The 21,803-nt window shown below is 44.5% G+C and overlaps 1 protein-coding gene across 14 annotated transcripts in view; it reads right to left on the bottom strand.

The window, feature by feature from the left end:
* PDZD2 (PDZ domain containing 2) overlaps window positions 1-21,803 on the bottom strand; it is a 480,351-nt gene that overhangs the window by 24,112 nt on the left and 434,436 nt on the right. For 13 of the 14 annotated variants that reach the window (XR_012413605.1, XR_012413604.1, XM_073993248.1 and 10 more), the window contains 5 exons: window positions 17,686-17,767; window positions 15,585-15,619; window positions 14,696-14,852; window positions 12,357-13,168; window positions 9,453-9,597 (listed from right to left, as the gene is read on the bottom strand). Coding sequence is in view for 12 of the 14 variants with exons in the window: in XM_073993248.1 (XP_073849349.1) it covers window positions 9,453-9,597; window positions 12,357-13,168; window positions 14,696-14,852; window positions 15,585-15,619; window positions 17,686-17,767 (1,231 nt within the window). In the remaining 2 variants the exon portion in view is untranslated. Of the gene's footprint in view, window positions 1-9,452; window positions 9,598-12,356; window positions 13,169-13,560; window positions 13,709-14,695; window positions 14,853-15,584; window positions 15,620-17,685; window positions 17,768-21,803 lie in introns of those variants that run through there. The other variant, XM_073993256.1, reaches the window with a different exon arrangement.

The following is a 21,803-nucleotide window of genomic DNA, read 5'->3' as shown; positions in this document are numbered from 1 at the left end:
TGAGACGAGAACGTGCCATTGCCCTGCAGCCTGGGCAAAAAGAGCGAAACTCTGTCTCAAAAAAAAAAAAAAAAAAGGCATTCTGTGGCCTAAATGGAGGCCCTTCCTGTCTTTCTGCTTTTCTCTCTAAAATTATAGAGTACCCACATCTAACAAGTACCACCCTGCTTTAGACACTCCAAGAGAACTCAGACTAGCCGGCAGAAGAAACATTTGCATCTGCCCATTTTTCTCTCTTTTGGTATTTCTATGATGAAGGATGTTCCTACCACAAAGAAATGATACATTTGATGTGATGGATATGCTAATTACCCTGATTTAATCACTGCACACTTCGGTCTTTTTATGCCATTCACCCTCCGATGGCAAAGCCGCAGGCGTCAGGCTGTTGTTCTATTTGGTTCCCTACTTCTGCGTGGATGCAGCAGGGCCCTCATGGCCAGTCCCAGCATCTGGCCAGTTGTGTATGGGGTTGGCTAACACTGGGGGATGTGAATGATGTACTTCCGTGTAAAACAGTCTAAGTGCCAAACTCAGGAGGCTTCCTTTTTAGTGCAGGGGCTGAGGCTAACTGGGAAAACATACAGAATACGAAAGCTGGGATACAGGTGTACACCGAGCTCTGGCTGTCTTGACGAATTCAGAGGAGTGGGAGAGTGAGAAGCCAGATTATCCCGGGAAGTCTGGACAGAGGAAGTGGGGACTTGAGTGGGGCTGACAAGGGGAGTTTGGCCAGAGAGTGAGGAGGAGGAAGGTGAGGAAGACAATGGAAGAGTACCGTTAAAATGTCCATGCTACCCAAAGTCATCTATAGATTCAGTAACATTCCTACCAAAATTCCAATGATATTCTTTACAGAAATAGGGGGAAAAAAAAAAAACAGTTGTAAAATGTGCATGGAAGGAACCACAAAGGACTCGGAATAGCCAAGGCAGTTTGAGTTAAAAACAAAACACAACAAAAAAACAAACAAACAGACAAAACAGGGCTGCGCATGGTGGCTCACACCTATAATCCCAGCACTTTGGGAGGCCGAGGAGGGTGGATCCCCTGAGGTTAAGTGTTCGAGACCAGTCTGGCCAACATGGTGAAATTCCCGTCTCTACTAAAAATACAAAAATTAGCCAAGTGTGGTGGCATATGCCTGTAATCCTAGCTACTTGGAAGGCTGAGGCAGGAGAATCGCTTGAACCTGGGAGGCGGAGGTTGCAGTGAGCCAAGATTGTGCCATTGTACTCCAGCCTGAGCAACAGAGCAAGACTCCATCTCAGAAAAAAAAAAAAAATAAAAATAAGGTATTGCATTTATTGAAATAGCTAGAAGAGAGATTTTGGGATGTTCCTACCCCAAAGACATGATACATTTGATGTGATGGATACACTAATTACCCTGATTTAATCGTTGCACAATGTATACAGGTATTGAAGTATCACTTTGTGCTCCGTAAGTATGTACAATTATGTGCCAATTAAAAAAAAAAAAAAAAAAGGCAGCCGGGCGTGGTGGATCACGCCTGTAATCCCAGCACTTTGGGAGGCCAAGGCAGGCAGATCACTTGAGGTCAGGAGTTCGAGACCAGCTTGGCCAACATGGTGAAACCCTATCTCTACTAAAAATACAAAAATTAGCCAGGCGTGGTGGTGCGTACTTGTTATCTCAGCTACTTGGGAGGCTGAGGCACAAGGATCACTTGAACCTGGGAGGTAGAGGGCAGTGAGCTGAGACTGCGCTACTGCATTCAAGCCTGGGCAACAGAGCAAGACTCCAAAAAAAAAAAAAAAAAAAAAAAGGCAACAGAATGAAAGCAGAGAAGCAAGAAAAAGCCTAAAATCTTGGAGGTGGCAGGGCAAGGGGATGTGTGCCGGTGGACAGTGGGAAGCCATCTAGGAGGGGGGATCCAACAGCCACTCAGTCCTGAAAGTGCCTCTTTTTTTTTTTGAGACGGAGTCTCGCTCTGTCGCCCAGCCCAGGCTGGAGAGCAGTGGCGCGATCTCGGCTCACTGCAAGCTCCGCCTCCCGGGTTCACGCCATTCTCCTGCCTCAGCCTCCCGAGTAGCTGGGACTACAGGCGCCCACAACCGCGCCCGGCTAATTTTTTGTATTTTTAGTAGAGACGGGGTTTCACCGTGGTCTCGATCTCCTGACCTTGTGATCCGCCCGCCTCGGCCTCCCAAAGTGCTGGGATTACAGGCGTGAGCCACCGCGCCCGGCCCTGAAAGTGCCTCTTCGTGAGGCCCTGCATAGTCTTGGGCTAATCTTCCACCTCAGAAACACAGCATCTTGCAACAGGGAAAAAAAATCTGGCATCAAAAAGAACAAAGCTATTTTCTTAGGAACTATGGGTCTGAGGTTGGAGTGAAAAATGAAGTTCCATGAAAGCTCTTGGTTTGAGAAGTCAGTCAAATCAACTTTACCCCAAATATTATGTTCGTTCCACAGCTCACACATAAATCATCTTAATTGCACTTTTGTAACCTCCTGACACTGCTATGTGAATCATTAAGAACTAATTATTAGGACTCAGCATTGTGCTAAGAGGTTTTCCAATAATTAAGGAGTTAACACTGTCCTAAAAGTTTTGCGTATGTTTAATTTTTCCTCCTAACACTGAGGTATGTCCTGTGACCATCTGCATTGGAAGGATGAGGACAGAGAAACAGCGTGGTTAAGTGATGTTTCTGAGGTCACAGAGTTCACAGGTGGCAGAGCCAGCGGCTGCCCCAGGAAGCTGGCTCCATAGCCCATGCTACTGCCTAAACCCTGACCATGTGGCCTCTGCGTGGAGAGCCCTTGGCAATAACAAGGTTGGATCGTCGAGACCCCCATGGAGACCAGCTTTCCAGGCCCACTGTGGAAGGCCAGGAGTCTGCCAAGACTCAAAGCCACATGCTCTTTTCCTTCTCTGCTAAACCTTTTTTGAACTCCCCCTTAAACGTAACATTCCTGCTTCTGGTAACAGCAAATATGGGCGGTAGTGAGGGTGGTGGGGGGGAGTAGCAATGACACAAAAGGAGGGGATTTAAAGTCTGTTTTTAAATATCATATTCAGGCCATGGGTGGTGGTTCATGCCTGTCATCCCAGCACTTTGGGACGCTGAGGCAGGCAGATCACTTGAGGTCAGGAGTTCAAAACCAGCCTGGCCAACATGGTGAAATAGGCTGGAGTGCACTGGCTGGATCTCAGCTCACTGCAAGCTGCACCTCCCGGGTTCATTCCATTCTCCTGCCTCAGCCTCCCGAGTAGCTGGGACTACAGGTGCCTGCCACCTCGCCCAGCTAGTTTTTTGTATTTTTTAGTAGAGACAGGGTTTCACTGGATTAGCCACGATGGTCTCAATCTCTTGACCTCGTGATCCGCCCGCCTCGGCCTCCCAAAGTGCTGGGATTACAGGTGTGAGCCACCGCGCCCGGCCTTAATTTTTGTATTTTTAGTAGAGACGGGGTTTCACCATATTGGCCAGGCTGGTCTCGAACTCCTGATCTCGTGATCTGCCCACCTCGGCCTCAAAATACAAAAATTAGCTGGGTGTGGTGGCACACGTCGGTAATCCCAGCCGCTCAGGAGGCTGAGGCAGGAGAACTGCCTGAACCTGGGAGGCGGAGGTTGCAGTGAGCCGGGATTGAGCCACTGCCCTCCATCCAGCCTGAGTGACAGAGCGAGACTCCGTCTCAAAAATAAATAAATACATTTCATATTCGCTCACTGAATAAACCTGAACAGGTCATTCATGTTAGCAATTTGACTTTATTGCAAATTCTGTAACTTAAAAGGTCTTCATTTGAGGGAGATGAGATTACACTGAGACAGCCTTTGGTTGTCGCCTTTCAAGACCACCTTTCCTCTGGAAACCAATCATGGGAGGAAGGCTGACTCCATTACAGCACATCTGTGGGGTGGAGGGTCCAGCAGCCTCTCCAGATGACATCGGGTATGGAAGGGCCTGCAGGCTAGCAGTGCGGTTTCCTAGAGTAGGCTATGGGTGTGAGGACACCCGAGTTGTCAGTGCAAGGGACAGCCTGCTGGTCAGGCCCATGGGCTCAGGAGCAGTCTTACTGACGCCAGGAGGCTGCTCAAATATTATTTTCTGTGGATATATGAGGTTTAAAAAGGTTGTCAGGTACTGGTGACTACCACAGTGTTTTTTTTTTTTTTTTGCAAAAAGACAAAAAAAGCACAGGACTATACATTTATTCACACCCATATACACACAAGACTCAAACGATACAGACCAAAATATTAACAGAGGTTTTTTCCTTGGGCTTAGGTGATTTCTATGCTATCTTTCAAAACTTCCCTCTCAATTGTAATTTTTTAAGTTTCTAGAATAAACATGTATCCCGTTCATAACAGAGTTAAACATTTAGTGACAATCAAGGGGCCTGGATTCCCCACACTGCTTCAGCTTCTCACAACAGCTCTGACAGCTTTTCCAACAGCTACCTCCTCCTCTCGTTCCAGTTTCCAAGAGCCACCCTTTAACAGACAGAGTCAATTGCTGCCACAGAGCTAAATGGCTCTCAAAATCAGACCTCACCATCAACGCATCTTGGCCGGCCATTTGCTCCTGTGTTTCTAAAGTTTCTAAAACTTTCTTAAGAAAATCATGTGTGTAGATATACATACACACACATATATACACACACATGTATCTTATTGAATGTGTATTATATACTAGGCAGATAAATACATGCATGTTTCTCTTAGCAAAATCACATACACACACATAATATAACTTATTCAACATATTAGGTACTAGATTGTGTTTCAAATGCTATACATGAAAATGTCATTGATTCTTCCTCAAAACCCCATAAGGTGTGTAACTTAGGACAACAGTGACTAATCCAGGTCCCTTCCCTGGTCAAATGTTGGGGCTCAGATCTAAGCCCTGGCAGCCTGCGTATGCACCCGTGTGCTTAACCACCGTGCGGTGTACGGGTCATTTTGGAATATTAAGGAGGATTTTTTTTTTAATGATAAGGTATTCCTTCTTTGATCATTTATGTATTTTTGGATATTTCCGTTTAAAAAAAGATATGTTTTGGCTAGGCGCAGCGGCTTATGCCTGCAATCCCAGCACTTTGGGAGGCTGAGGCAGGCGGATCACTTGAGATCAGGAGTTCGAGACCAGCCTGGCCAACATAGTGAAACCCCGTCTCTACTAAAAACACAAAAATTGGCCGAGCGTGGTGGTGGGCGCCTGTAATCCAAGCTACTCAGGAGGCTGAGGCAGGAGAATCGCTTGAACCCCGGAGGCAGAGGTTGCAGTGAGCCGAGATCATGCCATTGTACTCCAGCCTGGGTGACACAGGGAGACTCTGTCTCAAAAAAACAAACAAACAAACAAAAAAAAACAGATGTTTTGAAGAACATCCTTCTTACATATTGGAAAGCAGCTAAGCTATTGTAGTAACACTGGAAGAAGAACTGCTACCAGCACTCGAGTACTCAGCAGGACCAACTGGTCACAGATACCCTTTTCATTGGGAAGGAGAGAGAAATATCTAACAAAAGGAGACAGAACCTCTAAAATCTTTTAGCGATCAGGTAATCGAATATTTCAGATACACCCCAAAAGCCCTCGAGGGTGCCAGTGTGTCATTGCAACTCCTGACAAGGACCCTAAAAGAATTAAATGGTAACTAATATATTATGTTTCGACATGTTAATTAAATACAGCACATATATTATTGCCTGTTAAATATAATCAGTTCCTGGTCTAGCATTCCTGGCTGCTCAGTGGGTGTAAGGGACACACAGCTGCACCTTTCTCAAGGTTCATTATCTGTGGGAAATCCAGAGGGCGAGGCAGAAAAGCATCCAAACACCTGCACCTGCCAGGGTCAGTACAGTCACAGAGGTGCACAGAGCTCCAGGGAGCCCGGGGCTGGGAGATGAAATTCTTCCTACGCTAACTATAACAGAAGAGCACTTGACACACAGACACCCACTTACTTAAGGTACAAACCGCAGTGTTTTTTTTTTTTTTTTAAGTTTTCGGATACATGTGCAGGATGTGCAGGTTTGTTACATAGGTAAATGTGTTGTTACATAGCAAACCATTGTGGTTTGCTGCACCTGTCAGCCCGTGGCCTAGGTATCAAGCCCCACATGCGTTAGGTATTGATCCTGATGCTTTCCCGCCCCCCACCACCCCATCCCCAACAGGCTCCAGTGTGTGTTGTTCCCCTCCCTGTGTCCATGTGCTCTCATTGTTCAGCTCCCACTTATAAGTAAGAATATGCGGTGTTTGGTTTTCTGTTTCTGTGTGTGTTTGCTGAGGATAATGGCTTCCAGCTCCATCCATGTCCCTGCAAAGGACATGATCTCATTGCTTTTTATGGCCGCCTACCTAGTATTCCGTGGTGTATATGTACCACATTTTCTATCACCGATGAAACCCTCAGTATTGACAAAAACTGGCCTACCTAGAGTAAGAAATTCCTCGGTGGCAGGAAAGCAAATGTTCTGCATGAAGTTGCAAGTAGGAAATGTTGGTTTAGTGAAAAAAAAAAAAAAACAGCCCTTTGCGAACCCTCTTCTATTCCAAAGCAAATCTGGATTCCAAGAAAACTTCCAGAGGACTATTATGTAGAACATGCACTCTTAAAATGTATGAAGATGCTGGCCTCAAATGAAGCCTTACTTTCAAAGGTGACATTGAAGGCTGCCTCAGTGTAACTTCATCTCCCTCAAATAGAACCCCCTCCTTTTTTTTTTTTAATGAGACAGAGTCTTGCTCTGTGGCCCAGGCTGGAGTGCAGTGGCACAATCTCGACTCACTGCAACTTCCACCTCCTAGGTTCACATCATTCTCCTGCCTCAGCCTTCCGAGTAGCTGGGACTACAGGCACCCACCACCATGCCCGGCTAACTTTTTTGTATCTTTAGTACAGATGGGGTTTCACCGTGTTAGCCAGGATGGTCTCCATCTCCTGACCTCATGATCCGCCCACCTCGGTCCCTCAAAGTGCTGGGATTACAGGTGTGAGCCAACGCGCCCGGCCAAATAGAACCCTTTTTAACACATTTTGCAGTAAAGTCAAATTGCTAACAAAAAAATGCCTGTGTTTGTTCAGCAAGTAAATGTGAACCCAAAAGACAAACCAGAAACCACAGTAACAGCCTCATCACTAACAAAGGAACCAAGAGCCTCGGATCGCAGAACAAAGACCTCAGGGGCCTGTATTTTTTTCTGTGAGTAGCCATCAGGGTATGGGGTAGATATTCTGAGGTTTTCCTTTTTTTTTCTTTTATTTTTTGAGATGGACTCTCATTCTTTTTGCCCAGGCTGGAGTACAGTGGCGCGATCTCGGCTCACTGCAACCTCCGCCTCCTGGGTTCAAATGATTCTCCTGCCTCAGCCTCCTGAGTAGCTGGGATCACAGGCGCCTGCCACCATGCCCAGCTAATTTTGTTTTGTATTTTTAGTAGAGACTGAGTTTCACCATGTTGGCCAGGCTGGTCTCGAACTCCTGACCTCAGGGATCCACCTGCCTCAGCCTCCCGAAGTGCTGGGATTACAGGTGTGAGCCACCGTGCCCGGCCCATATTTTTATTTTATAGGACAGCCCTAATAAGTAAGGCTATCTTTTTTCTGTCTACCACCGTAGTTTGCTAACCAATCAGAAGGCAGGTGCTGAGACAGTAACAACCAGCTGAAAGCTGCGGAGGACTGCCGGGACTCCCACAGAGCTCGACAAGTGGGATCACAGTTATCACCAGCCACTGAGAAGAGGGTCCCCTACCCACAGAGTGCAAGTTTAGAATCCAAATTTCCTTTCTCTCTTTTTTTTTTTTTTTTTTTTGAGATAGAGTCTCACTCTGTCCCCCAGGCTGGAGTGCAGTGCAATGGCACAATCTCAGCTCACTGCAACCTCTGCCTCCCAGGTTCAAGCAATTCTCGTGTCTCAGCCTCCTGAGTACCTGGGATTACAGGCGTGCACCACCACACCCACTAATTTTTTTATGTTTAGTAGAGGCAAGGTTTCACTATGTTGGCCAGGCTGGTCTTGAACTCCTGACCTCAAGTGATCCGCCCACCTTGGCATCCTAAAGTGCTGGGATTACAGGCATGAGCCACCGCACCCAGCCAGAATCCCAATTTTCAATAAAGGTCTCCACTAACAAGGAAGCAAAGTCGCTTAATTCAGCTTGATTTTAAAAAATCATGTTTTACAATATTATTTTGTGCAACTACTAGATGATGGATAGCCAAATTTTACACACACACAACCCCACACATACTTTTTTTTCCCCCAGAGATTGGGTCTAGATCTGTCACCCAGGCTGGAGTGTAGTGGCATGATCATAGCTCACTGCAGTCTCAAACTCCTAGGTTCAAGTAACCCTCCTGTCTTAGCCTCCAAGGACAGCCACAGGCCACCACACCTGACTAATTTCCTCCTTTTTTTTTTTTTTTTTTTGAGACAAGAGTTTTGCTGTGTAGCCCAGGCTAGAGTACAATGGCATGATCTTGGCTCACTGCAACCTCCACCTCCCAGGTTCAAGCAATTCTACTGCCTCAGTCTCCTGAGTAGTTGGGATTACAAGTGCCTGCCACCAAGCATGGCTAATGTTTTTGTCTTTTTAGTAGAGACAGGGTTTCCATGTTGGCCAGGCTGGTCTTGAACTCCTGACCTTGTGATCCACTTGCCTCAGCTTCCCAAAGTGCTGGGATTACAGGCATGAGCCACTGTGCCTGGCCCCTAAATAAATACTGAGATGATTTCTGCCTCCATGATGTTACTTAATCGCTCATCAACACTTATATGTGGTTTTTCAGTATCATTTCACTTGTCCTTTGTGGAGGTTTTTGTTGCCATTTCTCAGTGCATTTGATTTCACATAGGCAGAGTGCTGAGATTTTGATGGGTGGGAAGTCCTTTTGATTCATCTTATGTCTTGTTGGTGTCAGAAAAGGGTAAAAAGGGTCAATTCACTGAAATTGGATGTATTCAACATGGCATGAAAACGATGAGTTTAGGCACAATGATCTAGTAAAGGTGCTAAATGCAGGCAGTATTTAAATATTAATTTGTGTAAAAGATTTTTCTCCTAAAAATTATCTATGTATAATGCTTTATTATTATAATATTTTTTGATGGAGTATTGCTCTCGTCGCCTAGGATGGAGTGCAATGGTGCCATCTTAGCTCACTGCAACCTCCACCTACCCAGTTCAAGTGATTCTCTTGCCTCAGCCTCCCTAGTAGCTGGGATTACAGGTGCGCGCCACCATGCCCAGCTAATTTTTGTATTTTTAGTAGAGATGGGGTTTCGCCATGTTGGCCAGGCTAGTCTCAAACTCCTGACCTCAAGTGACCCGCCGCCTCGGCCTCCCAGAGTGCTGGGATTACAGGTGTGAGCCACCGCACCCGGTCTGTATAATGGTTTCATTAGGGTATCTCCCCACCCATCTTTAAGTTTAACAAATGGGAAAATAATCTTACCAGTCATGGGTTGTTGCCCCAGCTCTGGTGCAGCTTCGGGCAGGTTCTCTGTGAGATGGCTGGTATCCGGATGGGACAGAGCACTGGCTAGTTCACAGTTGGTAGGGACACAAGCATCTCCAGTGGTCAGCTTTCCCAGAGATTCCTGGCAAACAATGACAACCACAAGCCACTTGAAACAGCTTTCAGGCTTTCTGCACCGTGAGCTCATATACAGAGAGCAGAGCTAGTTTAGGAAAAGGCAAAGGGGCCCTGGACTAGGAGCCAGCAGATCCAGACTGTGGGTTTAAGGTCTGCTAGGAATTAAATGGTCTTATCATTCTTCCCCAAGCCTCCATTTTTTCAACTCTAAAATGGGGATAAAACATTCCCAGTCTTACGCATGGAGGTTAAAAGAAGACGGTTAAATGAGAACAATTATAAAAACAGCACATATAAGGCTAGACAGATGTAAGATATTATTATATTGCATAGAGATATCCAAGACTATAAAACAAACTCCTTAGTTTGGTAGTGAGGGAATGAATGAATCTGGATAAACAAAATTGACATTTCATATTTCAAGACTTCACTTTGGCTAAGTATCCATTACTTTCTCTTCCTTTCTTCTACCTAACATCTAATGCAATGAAATTCTAAAACTAACAGTTAAATCAGATTCATGTGAAACTTATCCATTGTGAGTCATAAAGTGGCCCAAAGGTGGCAGCAGAGCACAGAGGTGAAAGGGATAATGTGTCTTTCAGCAGCTTTGGTAAGAAATCATTTCACAAAACGTCAGTTACCAATGGAGGGAAACCTACATAGGGTTTAACTCAGTTCATTTTCTATGTATTAGTAACACAAATGTAACATAAAAACAGTAGAGGAGTTTCAGAACTAGACAGAGGTGGTGGGTCATATTGCATTGTGAATGTACTAAGTGCCACTGAATTGTGCATTTCAAAAGGGTTAATTTCATGTTATATGAATTTCACTTCAATTTAAATCAAGTAGTAAATAAAAACAGAATATAACTCATTTACCAAAAGAGGAAGGTTTTTTCTTCCAATATTTGAGGATATATACTTTATCGCAATTCATTCTATTTTCTTTCTCAGATATAAATAAAATCAAATTTTGTAACTAAAATTTTTATGAGAAAGATTAGTCTTGTGTACAAGTTTCAAATGCTGCTCAACAGTTCTGAGAGTATGAATTTAGAATTATAAAAGCTCTTATTTTAATAGATACAAATTATTATGAATAAACATCCTAATTTGCCTTTATACAGTTATCCAAAACTTGTGATTATTATTATTTTTTTTTTTTCTTGAGATGGAGTCTTGCTCTGTCGCCCAGGCTGGAGTGCAGTGGCACGATCTCAGCTCACTGCAACCTCCACCTCCCAGCTTCAAGCGATTCTCCTGCCTCAGACTCCCGAGTAGCTGGGATTACAGGTGCACACCACCACACCTGACTGATTTTTGTATTTTTAGTAGAGACGGTTTTGCCATGTTGGCCAGGCTGGTCTTGAATTCCTGACCTCAGGTGATCCACCCACCTCAGCATCCCAAAGTGCTGGGATTACAGGCGTGAGCCACTGTGCCCGGCCGATACTTTTTAAAAGAAGAAATTTACCCAATGGCCAAACTATATTTTAAAACACAGGTAGTGGTTGCAGGTAAAATATGATATTTGAGAAGGAAAAAAGATGTGCATTTCTATTAAAAATAAGGTTAAAAAAAGGCTTTTGCCTGGTATAGTTTTTATGACTTATCATTTTCCAGGTCTATTTACATATATGTTTATATAAACCGCTTGAAAACACATCTTTAATACTATGGCTTTATAAGTCATCTCAGGTTCTTTGTTCAGAGAGAGACCAAGAGAGGTTATTTATGTTAAGGAGAGTCTAAACAACATTGATTTCTTGTACTCTCTCCTTGATAAAGTAGAGATATATTGAAAATTTCAAAAAATGAACAATTTGATAATTCTAACATACTCGTAACCAAGTAGTAACGTAACCAACATTAACTTGCATTTAATGTGGTGCATTATACATTCCACTCAGCAAGGTTATGAGTGGCTATAATTATATATAACCAATGCAGCAATTTGGAAAAACATAAGGATCATTTATAACCTTATCAGCTGGAGGGAATCACTCTTAACATGTATTTGATGGTTCCTCCAGCTCTGTGAGATGACCAAGGCAGAAAGCACCAGCCCAGAGAACTAAGCTTAGAAATGTTCAGTAACTTGTCCAAGTTGTCACTCGACCAGTGCCAACTTGTCAGCGGTGGAGCCCATGCCAGGCCCAGGGTTTTACTTTCCCTGCGCCACACTGCCTTTCCATCATCGGCCACAGGCGCTGTGTACAGGTAAGACAGGGATGCTATAGTAACTTTGGGCCAAATGATCTCATGACTAACAACTGCTGATACATTCATAAACTCCCTTGGCCGGGCACGGTGGCTCAGGCTTGTAACCCCAGCACTTCAGGAGGCCGAGGCAGGTGGATCACCTGAGGCCAGGAGTTCGAGACCAGCCTGACCAATATGGTGAAACTCTGTCTCTACTAAAAAATACAAAAATTAGCCGGGTGTGGTGGTGTGCACCTATAGTCCCAGCTCCTCGAGAGGCTGAGACAGGAGAATCGCTTGAACCTGGGAGGCAGAGGTTGCAGTGAGCTGAGATTGCACCACTGTACTCCAGGCTGGGTGACAGAGCAAAACCCCATCTCCAAAAAAAAAAAGCTCCCAAGCAGTCCAGGTATTTAAGTGATTGACTCTGTTGAAAGAATTCTCCAGCCATCATCCGTTCCCACTGGCAGCTTCCCCATGCTTTACAACAGACTCCATCTTCACTCACACATATTCATGTACTTCCATTCCAAGTAACTAAGAGAAAGTCAGTTACCTTCTCCATAGCTCCACCTGGCCGAAAGCCAGTGACAGTCACTTTGACAGAAGTGGCCTGGACTCTCGAGTCCACATCGCATGGATCATTGGCTCTGCCAGTCAGGTTCACTGTCTCTGAGCCACTGGGCCTGGCCTCAGCCTCAGATCTCTTGCAGTGGGGGCTGACCCTGGCCACTGGTCTGTGCCTGGAGCCCAGGCCTGCATTCTTCTGCTGGGGGGACCCGGGGCTCCCAGTGTTCATCGGACTCTGGCTGTCTGTATGGACTGTGTATTCCAATTTGGGTGCAGAACTTGATCCTGTCAGTTCCTTCTTCCACCAGCTTCCAGGGCTCCCCTTGGGGGCCCTTGCAGAGGCCGTGAGGTTGGCTGCATGGGAAGGAGTGTCCACCATGCCCTCTGGGATACTCTCCTCTAAGTCCACTGAGCTGCCAAGAAGAGGCGCCGAAATGGCCTTGCTGACCAGTGTTTTCTGGGGTCGTCCCTCTTGGTTGTGGACGTCCATGCCCTTGGAAGAGGAAATTAAGACACACCTCGAGTTATCCTCTGCCAGAGGCCTGCTGGGAGCCGGGAGGGCCCCTGGGAGTGAAATGCAGTCCCCTTCTCCATCAAACTCTTCCTCATCACTGGCATCGTTGGCATCGTAGCAGCCTACCTTCCTCTGGCGGAGGAGAGGGTTACGGAGGGCCTGTGGGCTTCCGGGAAGACTGGTTTGTCTGGCAACTGTCACCTGCTTGTGGAAGAGCCCAGAGGCCCGCTGGCTCCCGAGAGTCACGAGGCTGTTGGCTCTGGCTTTTCCAGGCTCCTTGTGAGCTGGTGGAGGTGGGGACAGAAAAGTCAAGTGAACTTCTCGCTTGGCCCCGTCTTATCATCTGACCCCATCGTTACACATAAGCATGTCCACATTCACTGACACCAGACACACAACCTCAGCCACTGGACACAAGGCCTGGGCAACATGGCTTCCTGGAGGCTACACGGAGTGGACAGCGTGGCCCTCTTTCTCTTTTCCCTAGTGACCTACCCCCAACCCCTTTTCTTAAATCCCAGCCTCTGGATTAACTCAAACATGTGTGCTGTCGGAAGACAGAAACTTAGTTCTTTCACCCCCATGGTATCTAACACATTGTTAGGGTTTAACCTAAATGCTGCTGAGAATTCCTCCATAGGAGGATACCCGGGGAATGATGACATGTCCCACACACCTGGGCTGCCTTCTTGGCCCCTTGAGGTCCTTCCTTCATCTGCAGAAAGGGAGGCTTGATTGACAGGCACGGGAGCTTGCAGTGTGGTACAGCGAAGCCTGAACTATCCTATGTCTCAGAGATACTCTAGAACAATGCCAATCTGAATCTGCAATGATTTTTATATCTTGTTAAATGTAGTGAAAAACTACACGTTTGCACCTTGGAAGGTTTCTGTAAGAACAGAGCAAGCTCATCGACAGCTCTGAATGAGCCAGGGTGGTCGTCGCCTGCCTCTCCTAAAACAAGGGGATTTTCTTCTTCAGATGTTAGAAATGAAGAGGAAACCTCACCAGCAGGAAGAAGTCTGAGAAATCGGTATGGATCATATCAGATTATCATCTCATATTATCTTGAATAGATATACCAATGAGATTTAAAAAAAAAAAAACAAAACCTTTTGCTAATATGTCTCTTTTGAGTTCTTAATCTTTAATTTACAGCCTTCTACCAAGAATGGAAGCTAGGGCCTGGTGAGGGAAGGGACCTGGAATTTGGCTGAATTCCCTAAAATGTAAGGGCATCAGGTTGCCCACTCTGATTTGATGCCATAAAATTCAAGACTACATTATGTAAATGGCATTGGACGGACGTTTGGTTTAGCCACCACCCACCTGGCTATAGAATGTGCATCCAGCCTGTTTAGTGAGTAACTGAGTGGCCAGTCACTAACAGGGGCTGCATTTTCCAAGAGTAAACTCTCAGGGTACAGCATTGTCTAATGGCGCGATCTCAGCTAACTGTAACCTTGGCCTCCCAGGTTCAAATGATTCTCCCTCCTCAGCCTCCCGAGTAGCTAGGATTACAGGCACGTGCCACCAGGCCCAGCTAATTTTTGTATTTTTACTAGAGATGCGGTTTCACTATGTTGGCCAGACTGGTTTTGAACTCCTGACCTCAGGTGATCCCCTTGCCTCGGCCTCCCCAAGTGCTAGGATTACAGGTGTGAGCCACTGTGCCTGGCCTGGTCTCCAGCTCTTTTCTCATTTTACAGCACCAGGGTAGTTAAACCATTGTAGCCGCCAGCATAGAGGTGGAAACCAGTCACTGCAGACTGGAACGCAGAGCCCAGGCCCTCTGGGGCGTCCCTGCTTACTAGAGGTGCTAGGAGGCAGGCTGCCCTCCTCCGACGTGCTGCAGCCACTTCCTGGGTGATCCTCGTCCTCAGAACCGGCCACCATGAAGTCGGACAAGGGGCCAGGGACATCGTGGGCAAAGTACTGGGAGAGTTCAGATTCAGAAATAAGGGAGTCCTGTTGAAGAAGAAAACGTCCGATGACTAAGAAAATGCAGCAGAAGCAGATTTTCAAGGGTTATTACGTCCTATCTTTCCAAGAACACTTTGTTCTAATCCATGGTCACTTGAAATAGCTGTGATAGTAAACACTCACCTCCATTTACTTAGGATGGCTAAATGGACAACTAATGAATAAGAAGGTGACTGGTGCCAGACAATGTTTCTAGAGACTCTTTCTTTTTGGCTGAATTTTTGGCAATAATTGGAAAAGCCGCAGCAGCAGCACATCAGCCATCCCAGGAAAAACACTGGGGGGATGTGATGGGAAAGCCAAATGGGATTCAAGCCAACCAGTCTAGTCAAGTGGTAAGCAAAAACCAGGGGAGTCTGAATCCTGCACCCCGATGCACTGAGACTCAGCAAAAGCCTAGCTGAGGAACATCCCACGGCCTCCTTAAAGCCCCGACTCACGCTGCTTTATTATGGAGCAGTTTGAAAAGTTCTTTTGCAAACTGTAGTTCAGTTCTTTTATTTTGTTGCTCTATTCTTTTCCTGGATAAGTGTTTAACAAAAGAAACACACGTTTGCATCTATTCTCAAATGAGCATTGTTGTGTTTTCCTGTATAAAGTGGTAAAAATGACTCATGGGCAGAAACAGGGACTGGGCCCTCCAGCTTGACTTGCGGGCTCCAGGAATTGATTTGTAGTCCAGCTGAGGGAGGCACGTAGCAGTTCACCTTGACTCACCTTTTTTGCAAGAGAGGGACTCTTCAAGGGGGTACCTGTTGGAGGGAAAAGTCACCATATTGTCAAAACAATAAAGCTCAAGTCACAAGTAGGCTTACATCCTTAACTAGAAAAGGAGGTGGCAAACACAGTAAACCAAAGTCCCTTTGCTTGATGATGGGCTGCATGCACTGGGGTAGACGTGCATGCAGTCTGCCTGGGTACCTGATCCTCATCCCCATCCCATCTGCCATGATGCTTCAAGCCCTAACTCAGATGCTACTACCTGTATGATGATCCCAGTTAGAAGCAATTTCTTCTGAATTTCCTAAGTGTTTTATCCCACCCACACATCAACTTTCATATACATCATATAATGTATGAGTGGATGTGTCTTGTATCCCTCCTTAAATCTACAGAGCAGAAATGTTGACTGATCTGACCCCACGGAGATGGACATTTATTTATTTTGAGATGGAGTTGCACTCTTGCTGCCCAGGCTGGACTGCAATGGCATGATCTCGGCTCACTGCAACCTCCGCCTCCCGGGTTCAAGCAATTCTCCTGTCTCAGCCTCCTGAGTAGCTGGGATTACAGGCATGTGCCACCACACCTGGCTACTTTTGTATTTTTAGCAGAGATGGGGTTTCTCCATGTTGGTCAGGCTGGTCTCAAACTCCAGACCTCAGGTGATCCGCCCACCTTGGCCTCCCAAAGTGCGGCGATTATAGGCGTGAGCCATGGCGCCCGGCCAGAGCTGGACATTGTACTTCGTATCTACTAAGTGTTCGGTGATAATTGCTGAATGGATTGAAGGATGAATTAACAAATGAACACCCAAGAAACTCATGAAAGAATTGAGGAGAGACTGAGTATCTATTTTAGTTTTTTTTTTTTTTTTGAGACAGAGTCTTTCTCTGTCCCCCACAGGCTGGAGTGCAGTGGCGCGATCTCAGCTCACTGCAAGCTCCGCCTCCCGGGTTCACGCCATTCTCCTGCCTCAGCCTCCCCAGTAGCTGGGACTGCAGGCGCCCGCCACCTCGCCCAGCTAGTTTTTTGTATGTTTTAGTAGAGACGGGGTTTCACCATGTTAGCCAGGATGGTCTCGATCTCCTGACCTCATGATCCGCCCGCCTCGGCCTCCCAAAGTGCTGAGATTACAGGCTTGAGCCACCGTGCCCGGCCCTATTTTAGTTTTTAACTGCAGTGTGAAAAGGCTCAGGATTTAAACTATATGCCATGAAGCAAAAAGGACTTTGGGCATGAGGATTACGGCTTAATAAACTTTTATAAATGATCAAGTGGAAATGCTGGGATTATGAGAGCACAGCTCTTAGGCAGGTCGGGATGATAAACTGGTGGAATAAAGAGCCTAAGATGGCTGTGTCTACTTCAAATATATTAATTACGAATGTAAATAATCAGGGTATTTCATGATTGCCAAAAAACCCTACGCTTTCCTTTTCCTCTGACAACTAAAAACTTGTGGCTCAGTTCCTTTTCCTCCCAGGTAGCAATCTGAACATCAGTATAATCTCAAGCTCAGAAATGTGTGAAGAGTCCCTTTAGGCTTCTATGCTAAAGGAAACTTTACTTTTAAGACTTGATACAATGTTTCATACTTTAAATTCATATGAAATTCCTACTATCTCAAGCCTTCTCTGCCTGAATTTTTCCACTCAAGAGAGAAATCATGATTTTTGCTACCTCTATTACCCTTTTTCAGTGGAAACTTTTTAATTCTTGTAAAGAAATCTCAGGCTTTTTGGTAGATAATACTCTGCATCCACCAAACTACTGACATTCTGGTTATCACTTCCCTTTCATCTTTAGCATTTCAAATGAATCGAGCATAAATACATGAAATGCTTCTAACTTACCTTTGCAAATTATGTGAAAGCACTATAAGAAGCATGCATGATTAGATCTTTAATGAAGCACATTAAATAACTGCAGAAATCAAAAGTAGCAGCCAAGAGAAAGCATAGACTGTCTTTGACAGCTACTTTTGCCAAACCTGGTAATTACAAAAATCCAATAATCCTGCACTGGGGAGTGCCCCATGGGTGAACTTAATGAGAAACTCTTCTGAATGTTGAATGAAAATGTGTGATTACAGTACCTAAGCCAGGAGAGGAATTGGCCTCTTTGCTCTCCTGATAAGTGCTGCGTGCTATCACTTCATCCATTTCCTGCTCGGAAACCTGATTTTCAGCAGAAAGCAAAGATTAGATGGTTTTATTTATTTCTCCCAATACAAGTACCTAGGACCAGAGTCAGAGTCAAGTGCAGATAAAGAGGCAAACCACAGGACCAAGGATTATGACCATCCTCTGAAGTAGTAGTAACTCAGAGCTTGTAAGAAGTCCAGCAACACACACATAACAAGACTTTCAACTGGTGCCCAAGTTCATTAAGCAAAGCATTCAGTGCTATGATTACCAATAACACGGCTGAGATCTGCTTCTCTAGAAAACTCACTTCTAATTTTTTTTTTTTTTTTTTTTTGAGACAGACTCTGTCACCCAGGCTGAAATGCAGTGGCTTGATTTTGGCTTGCTGCAACCTCCAACTCCCAGGTTCAAGTGATTCTCCTGCCTCAGCCTCCCGAGTAGCTGGGACTACAGGCACGCACCACCATGCCCAGCTAATTTTTGTATTTTTAGTAGAGACAGGGTTTCACTGTATTGGTCAGGCTGGTCTTGAACTCCTGACTTTGTGGTCCACCCACCTCGGCCCCCCAAAGTGCTGGGATTACAAGTGTGAGCCACTGTGCCTGGCCTAATTCTTTTTAATTTTTAAACAATTTTAAACCCACATAAAGCAAGAGTAGTATACTTTTCACCTAGAATCACTAATTTTTAACATTTTGCCACATTTACATGCATGCCCTCCCTACATAAACACACACACACACACACACACACACACACACACACACACACACACACAGAATTACAGCTTTTTGCTAAACCATTTGCGAGTAAGCTGCAGACATCATGACCCTTTACCCGTAAATATTTCAGCATGGGTCTGTTAGAAACAAAGACATCCTTTTAAATAACCATAATACTATTATCAAATTCAGGAAATGCAACAATGATGACTGTGTAACATACATTTCATATTCCAGTCTGACTAAACACTGAATACTGACAGTACTTTTCTAATACTGTCCTTTGCAAGTACTACTCAAAGTGTGTCTGTAGTCTGGGACTAGCTCACAGAAAGTTTAATGCCAGCCTGTGATGAGATAAGAACTTAACTCCAGAATGCAAATTAGCATACAGCTTCATCAACATCATCATGCTAAGGAAAAAATGTCAGCTGAACTATGCAACAGTGTGCACGGTGACATAATGTTTACATTTTGGTGCAAGTACATCTTGCTATGGACCTGTAGCAGGCTGTCATGGGTCAATTTCTTTGCATAGTGATGTTTTATAAAAAAATTGTTTTTGGCAATCCAGGATCTAGTTGTTGTATGTCTTTAGTCTCCTTTAATCTGAAACAGCCCCTGGATCTTCCTTGGTCTTTCATGGCACTGATATCTTGGAAGAAACCAGACCAATCCAAACCTTCAATTAAGATCTGTCTGATAGTTTCCTCATGCTTAGATTCAGATTATGCATTTTTTTTTTTTTTTTAGCAGAAAAAGTACAAAAATGATTTCCTTCTCAGTGTATTCAGAGGCACTAAGGGTCAATGTGTCTTATAATCGGTGATAACTTTGATCTCTTGATTAGGGATGGAATTTGCCAGATTTCTCCACTGGAATTTTTTTCAGTCATTAATGAGTAATCTGTGAAGAAATAGTTTGAGACTACATAAATATCCCACTCTTCAATATATTTTTACTCTATGGTTTTAGCATCGACTATTATTGCTTAAATCAATTATGACTATGAAGCTTTCAAAACAGTGCTTCTATAAGTTTTCCATTCCTTCTGTATTTATTAGTATCATGGCAGATTCACGGATGTTTTTCTCAGTTGTTATCCATAACTGTCATTATTCATGGGAGGATTTTTTTTAAAAGCCTGACATATAATGAAATATATTGATTAAAATAATAAGAAAATGTAGAGTTTCTTTTTTAAAGGTAGAGTATTTAAAACTTAGAATGGTAATGTTATGTACTAAAATAATATTTGGCATAAGCAATGTTTGGATAAGCATAACAATTTGTCTTAATAAATATTTCTATATAGAATTCAGCATATATTTTATCATAACAGTTAAATTATACTGACATTGTGGCCTTTATGTAATGTTTTATGGTAGGCTTCACAGGAAATAAAATATGTACACATACATGCACTCAGGCATACATACTTAAACACACATCCCCCTCAACACAGTACAGAATAATTTTATATAAATGAGTCAGGGAAAATATCAGCTTAAAGAGTGGTTGCTATTTTTCTTAATGCTAGACTTTTAATATTTGCAATTTATTTTTTTTGAATAGGAGAAAAATGGACTTCTATTACTTTCTTCCACTTAATGTAAGCTAGAAGCTGCTCTCCCAGCTAGTCTAAATCTCGGCCTGACTAGACCTGGAAGGCTTAAATAACCCAACTGGGCAGCCACCGCTCCAGACATTATGAGAAACAGAAGAAAAGAAAACCTTGTGGTATTTATCTTGGAATAACAAGAAAACTAAGCAAGCACATACATTCAGTATCAAAATGTACTACTGGCATGAAATGCTGGGCTAAGTGGTACAAAAATACATTCAACATAAAATGGAATCTTAACCAAAAGATAAATACAGCATGAGGTTACAACTAAGAACACCAAGTTTACCTAGGAAGAAACGTGAAATCCAATCAAATAAACACCGGCATTTGGTTTTGCTGGACATATCTCCAACACTATCACAGACGACCATATTACTGTGGCTAGAAACATGGATGAACCTGCATGGTCAATGGCATGGCGGCCACAGTCCACCAGGATTATGATGCTTTGCACTGAAATGCCATTTGGATGTTTGATTGTATTGGCAAAATAGGCAGGGGTTTTGGGGCCGAGATGAACTGGACCTCTGAACAAATCGTGACCCATGTTATGCTGCGATTTTGAAGTCAGACATGCCTTGAAGCCAATGACTACAAACCACTGAAAACTCAGTTTTCTGTAACATTGCTGATGGATGTATTAGGGCAGCCACAGGTTATTGGACTGCTTCCCGAGGTGAAAGGAGGTGATGTGGGTGGTAGAATCCAATTGGAGATTCTGGGGGAAGGAGCTGAGAACTACTTTAGATGGAACCATCAGGCAAAGAGAGTCAGCAGTGAAACAAAAGAGAACAGCAGTGAAACAAAAGAGAACAGATTTTAAGTGAAGGTGTCAGAACCACAGAATAGAAAGGAGAAAAATGGGAAGTGATAAGGAGGAAAAAACATAAAAAGGTGGAAGCAGGACTTGGTTGGTTTGATTGGATTGACTGATTGACTTGAGAGAGAGCCTTGCTCTGTTGCCCAGGCTGCAGTGCGGTGGCATGATCTTAGCTTACTGCACCCTCCACCTCCCAGATTCAAGTGATTCTCCTGCCTCAGCCTCCCAAGTAGCTGGGATTACAGGCACATGCCACCCGGCAATTTTTTGTATCTTTAGTAGAGATGAGGTTTCATCATGTTGGTCTGGGTGGTCTCAAACTCCTGACCTCAAATGATCCACCTGCCTTGTCCTCCCAAAGTGTTGGGATTACACACGTGAGCTACTGCGCTCAGCTGGGACAGACGGATGGGCAGACGGACGGATGTATGTATGTATGTATGTATGTATGTATGTATGTATGTATTTATTTATTTAGACGAAGTCTCGCTCTTGTCCCCCAGGCTGGAGTGCGATGGCGCGATCTCGGCTCACCGCAACCTCCGCCTCCCGGGTTCAAGCAATTCTCCTGCCTCGGCCTCCCGAGTAGCTGGGATTACAGGCGCCTGCCACCAAGCCCAGCTACTTTTTATATTTTTAGTAGAGATGGGCTTTTACCCATGTTGGCCAGACTGATCTATAACTCCTGACCGCAGGTGATCCACCTGCCTCGGCCTCCCAAAGTGCTGGGATTACAGGCGTGAGCCACCGTGCCTGGCCTGGTTTTATATTATTTATTCAAAAAACTTTGTCTGCAAGACCTTTCTGAGGATGCATATAGGGAACACTATCTGAAGAAAAGCAGAGTTGCCTGTGCATTAATCTAAGGGCAATTTTGTCCCAGCGCTGTTGTTGACA

The sequence above is a fragment of the Macaca fascicularis genome, chromosome 6, assembly GCF_037993035.2.
Source record: "Macaca fascicularis isolate 582-1 chromosome 6, T2T-MFA8v1.1".
NCBI classification, from domain to species: Eukaryota; Metazoa; Chordata; class Mammalia; order Primates; family Cercopithecidae; genus Macaca; species Macaca fascicularis.
This window is presented reverse-complemented; position numbering and strand designations above follow the sequence as displayed.